The sequence below is a fragment of the Mytilus edulis genome, chromosome 14, assembly GCF_963676685.1.
Source record: "Mytilus edulis chromosome 14, xbMytEdul2.2, whole genome shotgun sequence".
In the NCBI taxonomy this organism is placed as follows: Eukaryota; Metazoa; Mollusca; class Bivalvia; order Mytilida; family Mytilidae; genus Mytilus; species Mytilus edulis.
This window is the reverse complement of record NC_092357.1, coordinates 11,259,277-11,275,329: the sequence shown is the minus strand read 5'-3', so window position 1 is coordinate 11,275,329 and position 16,053 is coordinate 11,259,277. Positions and strand designations below refer to the sequence as shown.

Genomic DNA, 16,053 nt, shown 5'->3' with positions numbered 1-16,053 from the left:
ATCCTATTAGTAAATATAATAATAGATATATTTTTAATATATGGTTAAAAAATTTAGAAATTTTGTTGGCTTTTGTTATATATGTCAGTTAAAAAGAAATTTATTTTAACAGTTAAAAATGTAGAGGTTATTTGGTATAGTATGGTTCAGACTGGTCGAGTATTGTTCAGACCTTTGGTTAAGTATGGTTTAGACTGGAAAAATAGGTCGAGTACAGATCAAGAATGGGTTAAGACTGTTTCAGACTGATCGAGTAACAGTTCAGACTTTTTTCAACGGCAAAAATAAGGGTCAAGTACGATTCAGTACAGTCGAGTATGGTTCAGACTGGGGTCGAGTAATGTCAAGTAAAAGTCAGACCAATTCAGACTGGTCGAGTAAAAATCAGTACAGTTGAGTACAGATATAGGCCATTTCAGACTTTAATGGTTTGTAGTGATAGTTTATTTACACAAACTAGAATGCATATTCTTACAACTTATAAACGGCACATGACACTGTAATATTAACAAAGCCTACGGCTGAAAATAGTACATTTGCAAACTAAGGCGCTAAAGTGCACATAACACAATCTATAATACTTGAATGCACAATAACACAGCCAACAGCCAAAGATGGTAAATTGACAGCCTACGGTTCCAAACGGTACATTAACTAGACGGCTAATTGATATAGCCTACTGTAGTAGCCAGTTCATTGACATATACTACGGTCTTATACAATTTAATGATTTTAATGACACAAAATAGCCGTAAATAATAATAAAAAATACTTCTACAAATGACATAATTACTAAAAATATTAGGTATAACACAAAGACAAACTATTCAATCAATTTTTAATTTCCAAAATAATAATTTGAATACAATAAACAAAGTAAAGTAAATATCTGATCATCAAGCGGCACAGCAAATTTGATCTGGTAAAAAACAGCTGGTATGGAGTCTTTGGACGTGTGGCCTTGTTTAGACTGTTATTATATGCATAATGAAACTCAGGAAGTTGATCGGACCAGTTTGAACGTTCTGACATTTTGATTCTGAAATACTCAGTCAGTGTACGATTAAAACGCTCCACTCTGCCCTGCATTTGGACTGTGTCAAATTGGTCTACAACTTCTTTCAGATTCGAATTTCGGAACTCTTTTCCATTGTCTGACTGTAAAATGCGTGGAGCTCCATATAAATAAATGTAACTAAGTGAGGATATGATTGAAGCTTTAAACTTTCTGCTTGATAATATTTATGTACGTTTCGGCGATAAAGTGTATCGTCAGGTAGTAGGTATTCCTATGGGCACCAACTGTGCCCCTTTAATAGCAGATTTATTTCTATATTGCTATGAATCTCAGTTTATGACCAAACTCAGTAAAGACCCATCATTGTTACATTTGGTTGATACATTCAAAAATACCTACCGTTATCTGGATGATATTTTTTCGTTGAATAATCCAGAGTTCTCTAAATATACTTCAGAAATTTACCCAAACGAACTTACTTTAACTAAATCTAACATAAACAGCAGCAGTTGTCCTTTTCTAGATTTAGACATTTCAATTTCAAACGGGAAACTTCACACTAAAATTTACGACAAAAGAGACGATTTTTCATTTCCTATTGTTAATTTTCCTTTTTTAGACGGCGATGTGCCTTTGGCTCCATCATACGGTGTTTATATATCGCAACTCGTTCGGTTTGCCCGTGTGTGTTCTGATGTCATAGATTTTAACGAACGTAATCAATGCATCACTGGTAAATTGTTTTGTCAGGGATTTCGATACCATAAATTACTTAAAACTTTTACTAAATTCTTTCATAGATACAAAGATTTGATTAGTAAATTTGGCTATACCTGTAGAAAGCTTATTAAAAATGGTATTTCACATCCTAAATTTTATGGTAATATTGTACTTAAAGCGAGGAAATCACTATGTGATCCTTGTAAACTCGTCGAACGTTTAAACAAACTTATAAGTAAGGGTTATCGTACCAATATTGTAATAAGATCTCTGAATATAGTTCACATTGGCACTAATATTGATATTGTCATTAGCAAATTAAAACATAACTAAATTTCATTATCTTTTGAGGCGAGATGTATAGAGACACAAACACGTTAACTTTTATTTCTATAGAAGTCGCTCTTCACTATACTACTACCTGTCGATACATTTATTTTTGGCATTGCACAAGTCATGTCTTCTTTGACTCTTAATGACGTTAAAATACTAAATCCCTGTGATGTGTTTTAGTCGATTTTAGTCTCTGATGCATGATTTTTTATTATTTATTGGTTTTGGCTTTTAACTAGCTGTCAGTAACTGCGAGTACTCTCAAATCGTATTTTCCTGTTAATTCGACCTGTTGATACTGTTTATAATGCTTTTTTGTTATTTTTTATTTATATGGATCTTGTCTGTACACCAGCTTTCATTATTTGTAATATCTTCAATTTTTCACTTATTCTTACAACATTTGTATAAACTTCAAGATTATAAAAAAACCGGTTTTTTTCTAAAGTGAACATTGATTGGTTAAATATTTCTCAGTCATGTCCTGTGTTTGAATTTGTTTGTTAGCTTTTTGGTCATGAATGTTTGTCTCTAATATTTAATTAACTGTGCATTTGTATTCAGATATCGCAGATCAAATTTATTCGTTCATTGTTTAATCATACGTTTTTTGATTGAGTTAAGTCTGCCAATTGATATTTTATCGTATGTTTTTCTTTGTTGTGATGTTATGCTATTGTTTACAGAAAAAGGGAGAAGGTTTGGATCCATTAAAACGTTTAATCCCGCTGCAAATGTTTGCACCTGTCCTAAGTCAGGAATCTGATGTACAGTAGTTTTCGTTTGTTTATGTAATATATACGTGTTTCTCGTTTCTCGTTTTGTTTATATAGATTAGACCGTTGGTTTTCCCGTTTGAATGGTTTTACACTAGTAATTTTGGGGCCCTTTATAGCTTGTTGTTCGGTGTGAGCCAACGCTCCGTGTTGAAGGCCGTACTTTAACCTATAATGGTTTACTTTTTAAATTGTTATTTGTATGGAGAGTTGTCTCATTGGCACTCACACCACATCTTCCTATATCTAAGTACCACTTTGCTTATTTCAGTAGCACTTTAAGTTTTACATGCTTGACCAAATGCAAATCTTGAAAAACAATCAACAATGTTACATATGTATTGAAATCCTTTATGAGGTGGCATCTTCTTTAGATCAATTTGCCATCTTGAATTTGGATAAGTTGCTGGTATAGGGCGTCTTGTTCTTTGGGTAAAGCTTCACGTTTTCCCTTACAACTGGGAAAACAAATCTTCTTATAGATTCATAAATGCTGTGAGATTTTCTGTGATCTAATGCATGATTCTTTTTAACTAACATAATTAAATCCTCCTTTAAACGACATTTCCTATGAGGAGTAGCCAGGTCAACACTTTTTTATACAATGATTGAAGTCAAAACATAGAAATAATTTTCCAAATATTTTCTAACCATTCTGTCGTTCAACTGTTCCTTGCAAAACTTAATTATTTTTGCTGACCCCCATTTCAGATTTTCTGCTTTTAATTTGCAAATTGACACTACTTTGCCATAGTCCCTCCAAAACGCTTCTGGATTAGGAACCCGCCATAGATTTGAGTCCTACATATATATATGTTTTATCAATTATAAACATGAAAAGAGGTTCAACTCAACCCCATATATAGTATAAGATTAAAAATCGGTAAATAATTTAAAAGTTATGCAATATTCTTTTAATTGCAGAGTATGTCCAATAAATGCATAACAGTTAAATTCAAATGTTCGACATGTGGAGCAATATCTGTTTAACCTTCCGGAGCACTTGATTTTGATGGGGTTCGTATTGCTTGGTCTCTATTTTTCTCTTTTGGGTTTTGTGTACTGTCGTTTGTCATTTTGCCTTTTCCTCATTTTGCAACGGCGTTGTACGTTTATTTTCGAATTATATGTTAGATTATAGCTGTTTTACGAAAGTTCTATTGATCTTACTGACTGATAGTTTCTTTTCTTAACAGAGTCTAGTGATATGAAACATTATCTCCAGAAACCAAAGACTCACGTTGACAATGGAAAATATGTAGTTCCATTTAAATTTGTGGGTGACCTGTAACCACGAAATCCTCGAAGATTGGTATCCAACGAAAAAAATGGATCCAAAGTAATCTATAAATATCTCTATAAATTTGGTATATTTTGTTCTTCTTTAGGTATTTTATATGAATATACAATCTTGAGAGGTTTCGCGCTCAAAGACCAGGTTTAATCCACAATCTTTTACATTTGAAAACGCCTGTACCAAGTCAGGAATATGACAGTTATTGTCCATTCCTTCGATGTGTTTTGTTGTTTGACTTTGCCATTTGATTGGGGACTTTTCGTTTTGAATATTCCTCGGAGTTAAGTATTTTTGTGATTTTACTTCTTTTTTAATATAAACACGAAGATATAACTTTTTGGTAACACATATAACGCTTCTGTAAATTAAAATTTAAAGCATGTATCGCAAAAATATGTTTGTGTTTTTCAGAAAATATTATGCTAATTTGCTTTTTTTCTTCTTCTTCAATGAATTGATGCACTATTTTTTTAATTTTAAGCGTGGGATATGAACACATTGAAGTATTTTTATAACATGTTTCAACCTAAAATAATTTTTATGAAAAACCGAAAATATCAATATCACAATTTCTGTATTCTTTTTTTTATGTAACGAAGTACTGGACACTTGGCAGATGACATTCCAACTAGTGCTAGTAATAAAATACAAGGAACCAATTTTACTGCATCAGATGAGCAGCAAATATGTCGATTGATGATCTAGGCCAACTATTTTGAAAAGCAAAATCGTATCATGCGTATTGAAAAATTTAAGAGCAAAAAAAAAAAAAAACGTGAAAAGAAATCAGACATTTGTGTAAGGGATATATGTTCCTTATTAAACAACAATTTTCTAAATTTACCCAAACACTTATTGTAAATTTAAAGTAAAGTAAATATGTTTGCAATTTCGTAAAATGTTTAGTGTTATTGAAATGATGCTTTGAATATATTTATTTATTGTTCTATTTATAGCGAAAATCCGTTAGACTGTTTATAAAGTTAAAGATTTAATAATAGAGTAGATTAAGCCGTTGCAAGATATTTTAATGAATTAAAAATAGAAAAAACTAGTCAATCGAATAATACGATCACTACTAATTAAATTTGCCAAAAAACTAGTTTCTGCATAAAGACATTTCCAACACTCACATAAACTGTATACCCCAAATGCCCAAATAAAGTTGACGTTTGAAATTAAAGATCACAGATTGGCTTCAAAAAGGAACTAAATAAATAACGCATAGTCAGTTATAAGATTGTTACAAATATGGATGTTCAGAATAAGTTGAATTTTATTTTAGAAAATTCTTGGAAAATGATGTCTTTGAAATACTGTTGCCATATATGGTCACAAGTATTTCAAATTGAAATTGCTACATTGTTTACCATACATCAACAATCGTAGACAGAATTCCATACTTGGTTTGCTTTCTCATAGAAGGAGTACAAAACGAATAATGGAACATATAATATATCAAACATGTAGCTTCTCTTTGTTTTTATTAATTTGTTTAATCTTATTTTTTAATACAATCATTCCTATGAAAAAAGAGTTGCAAGAGTATAGGATTCGGAAACAATACTTGTAGGTTATGGGTAGGGTTGGGAGAGGTGTCTCATTGACAATTATACCACATCTTCTTTTTTTATATAGAATTAATATCAATGACATTTTTTTTTGTGAAATTTCTTCCTAACTCATTCATCTTCTAGACTAAATATTAACATAATTGCAAAATCAAATTAAAAGATTATAATTTAAAGTTATATCATTCGGGAGAGTCAAATTGTCAAACAGCCGATGCTATCTACCAAATGTGATTGATAATTGCATAGAATCCACTTGCGGAAAAGTAAGGTTTGTCCTAATAATGACTCGTAAATGGTAATCGTCGGCAAAGCGTCAATCAATGAGACAAGGACAGGACATTCACCATGTTCAGTCCTCCATATGTTAAAAGAATTCTTCTGATGTCGGTGTATTTTCTAATCTACGCTAACAAGTTGTGAAATATGTTGAATCAAATTTTTAAAGTTATTATGAAAACATTGCACATATAAGGTATAATCCCGATAGCTGGCTTTTTTTCTTAAAAAAAAAACAGCATTAATTATTGTTTCTTGATTGCAATGTTTGTTATCTTGTAGCTTTCTGGAGTTTTTCTTTTAAGTTTGCTGGATTTGAAATAAGAGACCCCGGAAATGGCACAATCTTTTCAGCTCCACCTGTCTCCAAAGCGCTGTATACGGCACTACAACAATTCCTAAAAATAATGTGATAGTTGTTGGTTGTTTTGAACTCATTCCACCAAGATAGTATAGCTTCCTCGTCAAGTTTTCCAGAACGAATCTCGTATATGAAATCAGCTGGTTTTTCTTCCCATTTCACATCTTGTGCATACGAATTTGATGTTTCTGTCTCTACTGGTCCCTGTATAAAAACAATGTAACGGCATATTTTTCAAAGACATATGATTATTTGCATCTATTTTTTTCTTTTAATTTGATGCTGCTATTTCAACATAAGTTAGTTTGGGTTCGATTTTATTATTGAATCATATCACAGTATGCTTTTCTATCTAAATTAAAGAATGATTTTTGCCATAGTCTTTTAAAGCTATAAAACTAGGTCTGTTCACCATTTTTTTTACGTAAGAACATTTCTGTTCCCTGTTATGACAGTTATTATCCATTAGTTTGAGCTTTTGATGTTGCCATTTGATTAGGGACTTTTAGTTTCCTCTGAGTTTTTGTTATTTTACTTTTCATATAAATTGTAGAAAACCATATCCAATCAAAATGCATTTTACAAATTTATTTGTCATACGCCGTCCTAGAAACCAAAGAGTGCATAAATAAACAAACGTATTAAAATATGTTTACGGTCCTCCCGCCAAAATTACATACATAGAAACTCATATCAAAGAACGCCAACAATTCATAAAATATCACTTTTGCGTTAAAAAAAAATAACAAATAAACAATTATTGAAAATAAATGGTATCGCGATACATTATTTATTATGAATTATAAATTAGTTTAGTAAATTTGTCGCAGTTATTTACGTCTTAACAAAAAAATAATATTGAATAGTGTGTAGTGTTTTGTATATGAATGGTAGGGTATATTTTATCTATAAGAAGATGTGTTGTGATTGCCAATAAAAAACAGTTTAAAATAAATCATATCAACTCCCAAACTCGAAGGGAAATTCAAATCGGCCAGTCCTTTATAAACTGGCAAAATTAAAAGCTCAAACACACTCTTACGTATGGAAAACAACTGTTATATTCCTGATTTGGTACATGCATTTCCTGTAAATTATTTTTTTTTAGCTAGCTTAACCTCTAACGTGTATAACAGTCGCTTGTGGTGCCATTATATTGACAATAATGTGTTAGCAAAATAAATAGACATAATAGGTAAACACGTCAAAATTTTGGGTACATAGAAAAATCTAAAACTAAACACACCCAAAATTTGGTTGGCAGTCATTTCTTTCACTTCATTGGGCCACCAGCTGATGCGGGTTATACCATCACTCAAAATCATTGATCCATGTCCTGTATGCTCATCATCTTCGTCCCTTATATATCTTCATACTTATTGTTAGTCAGCTGAAACAAATAGGCACTTGAAATCTACATTCCTACTCGAGAAAACATACTGTTTTTCTGAAATGACGACTATGATATTTTTTTGCTATAAGGAAAATTGACTGAAGAAAATATATGGACTAATCATTAGCAACAACGAAACCATTCCATGTGTCGTACCCATAGTATTAATAAAGAGTTTAGTTATAATGGTCATGACTTTGGTGAACATAATCAACAGATTAAACATGTGTGACTGCAAATGGTTTCTTTACAACTTCCGAAGCAAGACTGTCTGCTCTCCGAAGTCCTGTGTTTAATTTATTGCCAAGTTTATATGATTATGAGCTTCGGTCCTTGTTTGGAAGTTGTATGCATATGTAAAAACTAGTTCCATATATTCATCTCCTTTTGCAGTTTTCCCTATTATATTTAGCAATGATTCTTACTTCTGATGAGCTTTCTCTTACAGCAGTATCTCTAGGTATCAGTTCAAACTTTCATTCAAACATACTTCTTTTCATAAAAAAAATCTTGTTAAGTCCTCTGGTCTATTTTACACTACTATTTAGAACCAAACATTGTACTAAAATTGTCGAAATTCATTCATATTCAAAAAAGGAGATGTTTGATTGCAGTCAAATGTACGGCTTTGAAAAAAATCCATACCGTATGGTCGGCTGTAAAACACACAAAGATGGGGAAAAAATACTAAAATACCAATGAGTACACATAAAAAAAAATAAAAAATTGGTGCACACTTTAAAATAACCCGCTACGCAGGTTATTCAGTGTGCACCACATGTGTTATGTTATTTCGAATGGACAGACACAATAGTACAGTCATTCCCTTTTAGCTAATTTTAAATTCCATTTCAAACCAGAGAAAATCTTAAACAAACGTTGATGACTTCACATTTACAGGACAAAATTATGTCTATGAGCTGATAGACAAAACACTGTGAGCCAATCAGAAAATGCGTTACATTCATATATAAATTATTAACGTATAATAAATAGATACAGATAACCTGTCTTATAGTCTTGTAATAGTCAGACACTTTATCTATTTTACAACTCCGTTCTCGGACATTTTATCAAATTAACGACTTTCATACTCAAAAGTGTGTGAACCGTGATGAAGTGCTGGAATATTTGACTGACATTGGAAAGTGAGTATACTATAGATAAACTAAAAACTTGGAAGTCTACGTTCATACTGAGGCAATTATTTATGAACATGTGATGTATGAAAAACATTTAAAAAAACTATTTCGTATTTTGACATGTTGAAGGCCGTACGGTGACCTATAGTTGTTAATGTTATTGGTCTTTTGTGGATAGTTGTCTCATTGGCAATCATACCACATCTTTTTTTTTATATTGTCACGAAGCTTCTATCACTGTGTTGTTATGAACTTTTCGTCCACTACAAAACCCGGGAAAAGAAACAATGAAAATGTTATCAGGCAAATTTAATTGTTTCTTAGATAAACTGTAGAGGTTATTTTCCGTAAGATATGGCTAGCATGTCAGAGGTTCATGTAGGTGATTTCCAATCCACATGTGTCAGCATCAGTTTTTTTCTCCTTTAAGGGGGCACGGTAGTATTTCCTGGTATAAAGGGAATGATAATAGACTTTTAAGATTTTTTAACTGCATTCTAACACTACTCAAAATTCAACATACACAGTAAACTGAAGTACTTTCATTATAATATTCTGAAATCAATTTGAATTTGAAAAATATAAAGACTAGAGACAAATGGCATAAAAATTCAGAATAAATAAATGAAGATCCCCCCCCCCCCCCCCAATTAAGCAATTAAGACAGTCAATATATAGAATCAACATCAAAAGCTACGACAACATGTCACACGTTACGTTTTGAGATTTTGATGATGATTCTTAGAATCGCATTAATAAAGATCGATTGAGGTACATGTAGTCCTGACATTTGAGACGGGAATGTGATACTCAGTCCAATAAGATCGATATTCAAAATATGTTTCCATCAGTAAAATGATAGTTGATACTAAGTTAAAGATGATTTTATCACTATAATTATAAAAAATCACTCTATTGTTTGGCAGTAAATCCGTTCAGTATGTTTGCTAAATCGCTTTATGTTACGGCTATATGGGGAATAGTGTTGGTGTACAGTAGTCATGCAGGTATGTATTGTTTTTAATTAGACCGTTGATATTCCATTTGAATTGTTCTCCACTAGTCGTTTTTGGGACCATTACAACTTGCTATTCGGTGTGAGTAGAGGCTCCGTTTTGAAGGCCATACTTTGACCTATAATGGTTTACTTTTACAAATATGAATTGGATAGAGAGTTGTCTCATTGGCTTTCATACCACATCTTTGCAATACTTAAAGTCTTTTGTTAAAGTTATCTAGTCAAATCATGCAAAGTATTCCTGCTATCGACACTGGTCCTATGATACAGAAATTTCCAAAGAAAATAAAAGTTAAGATAAGAAGCAGAAAAACTAGTAACTAATAGTCAGTTTGATTTCTCCTCTCTGTTATGAACTAATCATAGGTTAGTCTTTAGAAACACATATTCACAACTCTCATGCTTACATGTAATGGTATACTTTTATAAATATTGACTTGGATTGAGAGTTGTCTCATTAGCACTCATACAACATCTTCCTATATATATATGTATATGACATACTTTTTTTAACCAACAGATGAATGCAGTTATCCATACCGACGAATTGGCAAGAGCTGTTACCTTATAAATACACAAAAAGTGACAGCAGATACCGCCTTTGTAAGTATATGATAATAAGATTCATTAGTCAATCATTTAATTGTATATGTAAGGTATCTCCTGATTGACTGAGTGTTACACAAAAAGTGACAGCAGATACTGCCTTTGTATGTTAAGTATATAAAAATAAGATCATTAGTCAATACCTTTTGCCTATGTTGAAGTGTACAGGTTAGACGGAGGGCTCAGCAAATAAGCCACATTCTGTGTGCGCCTGTCCCAAATCAAGTGCATGTAGTTTAGTGGTTGTCGTTGGTTTATGTCTGCCTAATTTATTTTCCGCAAATTGTTTTGTTATACGAGGAACTCATAGACAGAAAATAAACTGACAACGCCATGACTTAACAAGAAATAGACAAACAGACACATAATAGTACAATGACACAACATAGAAAACTAACGACTAAACAACAAGATCCCCCCTCAAATTACGGGGCTGTATAAAGTCGGCCGTTAATTTTCTCAATTGAATCATTTTCTATTTTTAATGGCAGGACCGTTTATAACAAATTATACAGAATGAGTTTAGCTCATTGTTCAAGGCCATTCTGTTGCCTATAATTGCATCCACGTCATTTGAACTTTGGTAGATATATGTCTCATGCGCAATCATACTACATCTCGATATTAAACATTATATCGAATATGCTATGTCATTATGAGAAATAGGTCATATCAAAGTTACAGGTCGGTACCTTATTCGAATTCTGTGTCAAAGCAATTGTAATTGACTATACTTGTGTTTACAAATTCAATATTGGAGGAAATCTCTAAACATTGAAGCGGACACTACATTTGTTCGTATCTGCCTTAAAAGAGTTTTCAAGCTTATTTTTTCAGACCTATTTGAAAGCAATAAAAAAATGTCAACATTCTTTAAATTTCTTTGACAAATCGTGCATAATAACAAACTGTATTAAGCAATTAACTTTTAATACATTTGCAAATGATCTTAAAGTAGTAAGAAGTACATATCATGCAATGTCAATGTATAACTTAAATAATATTTCATTTTTAGGCGATATGCTTGAGGCATGGTGCATACATGGCCAATTTTGAGACTTTAGAAGAATTGATGTTAATGAAATATGAACTGAAGAAGATGAATACCGGTATGGGTTTTTTTTCTGCTTGATTGATAGATTGTTGGTGTTTTAATGCCACTGTTTAGCGCCACTTTTGGAGCTATTTCGTTGCGGCCAGATTTTAGTGGTGAATGAAGCCGGAATGCTCGATAGGAAAATGTTTTTGGTATACTTATAAATGCCACACCGCGTTGTGTAAACATGTGTGTATTGTGAAGATAACTGCATTGTATTTGAAGCTCCGATGGCAAATTAAGTTTACTTAATGGATTTTCCTTGTCGAAATATTTATAAAGTCGATTGTTTGCATTTCGAACATCTTCGTGGAATTCAGTGTTGCAGCACAATTTCTAAATTCTGATTTTTTAATTTGTGAAAAAGCACTAGGTATAATCGTCTGTTTTAAGTTTAATTGAAGTCTGGAGCTTGCATGTCAGTTAACTACTAGTAGTCTGTTGTTATTTATGTATTATTGTCATTTTGTTTATTTTCTTTGGTTACATCTTCTGACATCAGACTCGGACTTCTCTTGAACTGAATTTTAATGTGCGTATTGTTATGCGTTTACTTTTCTACATTGGATAGGAGTAAAGGGGAGGGTTGAGATCGCATAAACATGTTTTACCCCCGCCGCATTGTTGCGCCTGTCCCAAGTCAGGAGCCTTTGTTAGTCTTGTATTATTTTCAATTTTAGTTTCTTGTGTACAATTTGGAGTTTAGTATGACGTTCATTATCACTGAACTAGTATATATATTTGTTTAGAGGCCAGCTGAAGGACGCCTCCGGGTGCGGAAATTTCTCGCTGCATTGAAGACCTGTTGGGTGACCTTTTGCTATTGTCTGTTCTATGGTCGGATTGTTGTCTCTTTGACACATTCCCCATTTCCATTCTCAATTCTATCAAATTAAAGGTCAGAATCAAATTGGGTCAATTACAGTTTTATAAAGGTATATCAATTGCGACACTCAGAAGTAGATTTAGGGGAGTCCTGGGGGAATATTTTCATTTAGAATTTTCCCAGAAAATTAGGCATTTATTGAAAAAATGCGAATGTTATATTTATACCAATGATCTATTGTTAAATGAGCTAATATTTTTATTTGTTTTTGTTTTTGTGTATATGTTAAAAAATCTTCAAACGTTGTTTTCAATTCAAATTGTTTATATATATTTTTTATATATACAAGGTCATCATTTCTACGTTGGTGGACGTAACGTAAACAGATATAAGTCTGGCGGCGATTGGAGATGGATTAAACATGGAAAGATGACCAAGATGACATACTTTGCATTCGATTCCTCAGAACCAAATGGATCTTTTTCTTCACCAGAAGATTGTATAATGTTCCATGGAGGTCACGGTTATTTACTCCATAATAACTGCTGCGACTGTCACGCTGCAGGTTTTATCTGCGAAAAATAATGTCTCCAATAAACGAATGTCACGTGTATAATTGTATGAATATTGTTTTAAATACAAAACCTCATGACGACACATTATGTTAATGCTGCTTCATCATAAGCTAATAAGTGTAAGGTCTATAAAGTTTGAGAAGGACTTTCATTTGAACACTTATTGATCGAATACGCACAATACATATATCAGCAGAGATCAAATGGAAGTTTTGATATTGAAGGGATATATAAACCTCACACATTCCCACGCACTTCTAGTGTGCAATATACGGGTCTACAACGTTAGAAATTTAATTTCAAATTCAGAGATATTCGAGGCCAAAATTTTAAAGATGCCAATGTTTAAAATAAAATTGAAGAGTTGATAAAACGAGACACAACAAACCAACAATACGCAAATCTTGTCAATGCATTTTATCTTAATCTGTTGAGAAATACGATATGTCTGTGTTTGAATTTACTAGCGACAAGTATTTGAAGATTTATATATAAAGATACCAGCAAAAATGTCTTCAAATCAATTATGTTCTATTCTTGATGTGACATGTTATCTGATTGAGGATTTGTATGAGAGGTGATGTATGCATATCAATCGCTCATTTTGGAATGCAGATGATTCCCTCAGTCTTTATCACCTTGATTTTTCTTTGTAAAATTTATTAGTATTATATATGAATATGATGAACATCGATATGCTATTTTTGCCATTATTTAGCAAACATCCTTAATTAGTTTTAGTCAAAGTTAATAATAATTATGACAAGGTATACCATAAAAAAGAGGCGATAAGAAATACCAGTGGGATTTTATAAATCTTAATTTCGATGACAAACTGACAAAGCTTTGGAAGAGATAATTACAATTACGACAAAAAGACGAACACCAATGTTCAAAACACAGCATAAAAATCTCAGGACTAAACGAGGGGGAGGGGGGCGAATGATACCAGAGTGACAGTCTAACTCATAGATTAAAAATAAACTGATAACGCCATGGCTTAAAATAATAAAGTCAATCAAACAAATAATAGTACAAAAGACACAACATAGAAAACAAAACAATAAGCAAAACGAACACCACAAAAAACTGAGGGTGATCTCAGGTGCTCCGGAAGAGTAGGCAGATCCTGCTTCATATGTGGAATCCGTCGGGTTGCTCATGTTATTACAGACAACTTCACTTTAGCACTTTGGACCCTTCTTGTTAAGCCTTTGTTGTAAGCATTAACCGTCTATCATTATGAGCATGATGATTGCACATACAGGCTCTTGAATGCAAAATAAATATAGATATTCCGTATGCAGTCACTATTGAAATGTAGCCTCTGAATCTTAGAATGAAAACTTGACAAATCATCTCTTGTTGTTCTCAACCGACGTCAGTCAATAATAGTTTTGGTCAGTTAGGATGACTTGACTGTACCTGCACTAGTAACCAAAAATTAGATTGATCAGCCAAACCAGTATCATCTTAATCAAAAATAATTACTGATTAATATATAAGATTAAATTTAGAAACAAATAATTAGAACCAAATTAAATTCATGACAAAACGTGTAATTAAATTTTAATAGTAATTTAGCAAGATTTGTATGCATACACAGATGAAAATAGAATTTAAAAGTAAACGATATGCTTTTAATTTTTCAGTATACATACAGCTATGTTGTTATGCTATATTGTTATGCGTTTACTTTTCTATTTTGGCTAGAGGTATAGGGAAGGGTTAAGATCTCATAAACATGTTTAACCCCGCCGCAATTTTGCGCCTGTCCCAAGTCAGGAGCCTCTGGCCTTTGTTAGTCTTGTATGATTTTTAATTTTAGTTTCTTGTGTATAATTCGGAGTTTAGTATGACGTCCATTATCACTGTACTAGTATACATATTTTTAGGGGCCAGCTGAAGGACACCTACGGGTGCGGGAATTCTCGCTACATTGAAGACCCATTGGTGGCAATCGGCTGTTGTCTGTTCTATGGTCGGGTTGTTGTCGCTTTGACACATTCCCCATTTCCTTTCTCAATTTTAGCTATACATATATGAAAGTTTACTTTTAGTTGATATGAAAACTCGATTCATCTTTAGTGAGTAACTTGTGGCCTCACAAAATGAAATCAACAACTGAATACGACGGTCTTAACTGCATTCATTTTGCACGAAGAGGGAGTGTAAAGGAAGTTCTTTTTGATTCAAATTAAAAATATTGATTTGAAGCAAATTTGTTTATGTTACACCTTTGATGTATAATCAGAAGTTTATATGCATCATGAAATCGTTACTGATTTAGAGGTTCTATTTGTCACAAACGTCATATTTCAGAACGCTGAACGTACACAATATAGTTTGAGAGCACTAATACTACTCCTTCTAATATTTACTTATACAACTACCAAGTATATATAGATGAATGCATCTCTTCATTTGAGATTCAATACTAATTTATGTTATCTGTAGAAACTCCCGATCAAATAAAATGTGAAAATATCGATACATGTTAAACTGTTCCTTATTAAGGAAATATATTTGGAGGTCTAAGTGACTTACTTATTGTGATTGATTTGGAAAGGATATAAGGTCAATTGACGTAGAATTAAAGAAAAACTAGGTACACAATGTAATGTTCCGACACTTGAAAATTAGTATATAGTAATGGTCAATAATGAAGACATTCAGCTCAAAAACTGTTATGTAAGATTACTTTGATGATAAAACGATGTTACATTATAAAAATACTCGATTTCATTGTCCTTTAAATTGAATATTTGTTATTTTGCAGCTTTCTACAGTTTCCTAGCATATTCTTTCAGGTTTGCTTTTGTTGAAATAGGTGACATCGGGAATGATGCTCTATTTCAGCTCCACCTTTCTTCAATGCGCTATAGACGGCACTGCACCAATTCTTAAAAGCAATATGATAGTTGTTGGTTGTTTTGAACTCATTCCACCAGGTTTTAACAGCTGCCTCGTCAAGTTTACCTGACGGAATTATGAAATCAGCTGATTTTCCTTCCCATTCCTCGTCCTGTTCATACGAATTTG

The 16,053-nt window shown here is 32.4% G+C and overlaps 1 protein-coding gene across 1 annotated transcript; it reads left to right on the top strand.

The window, feature by feature from the left end:
- The first annotated feature begins 9,791 nt into the window (after positions 1-9,791).
- LOC139503184 (uncharacterized) lies at positions 9,792-13,064 on the top strand. The gene is made up of 4 exons (XM_071292927.1): positions 9,792-9,897; positions 10,429-10,511; positions 11,530-11,623; positions 12,786-13,064. The coding sequence occupies exons 1-4, from the start codon at positions 9,831-9,833 to the stop codon at positions 13,019-13,021; spliced, it is 480 nt and encodes a 159-aa protein (XP_071149028.1). The 5' UTR covers positions 9,792-9,830; the 3' UTR covers positions 13,022-13,064.
- The last annotated feature ends 2,989 nt before the right edge of the window (positions 13,065-16,053 follow it).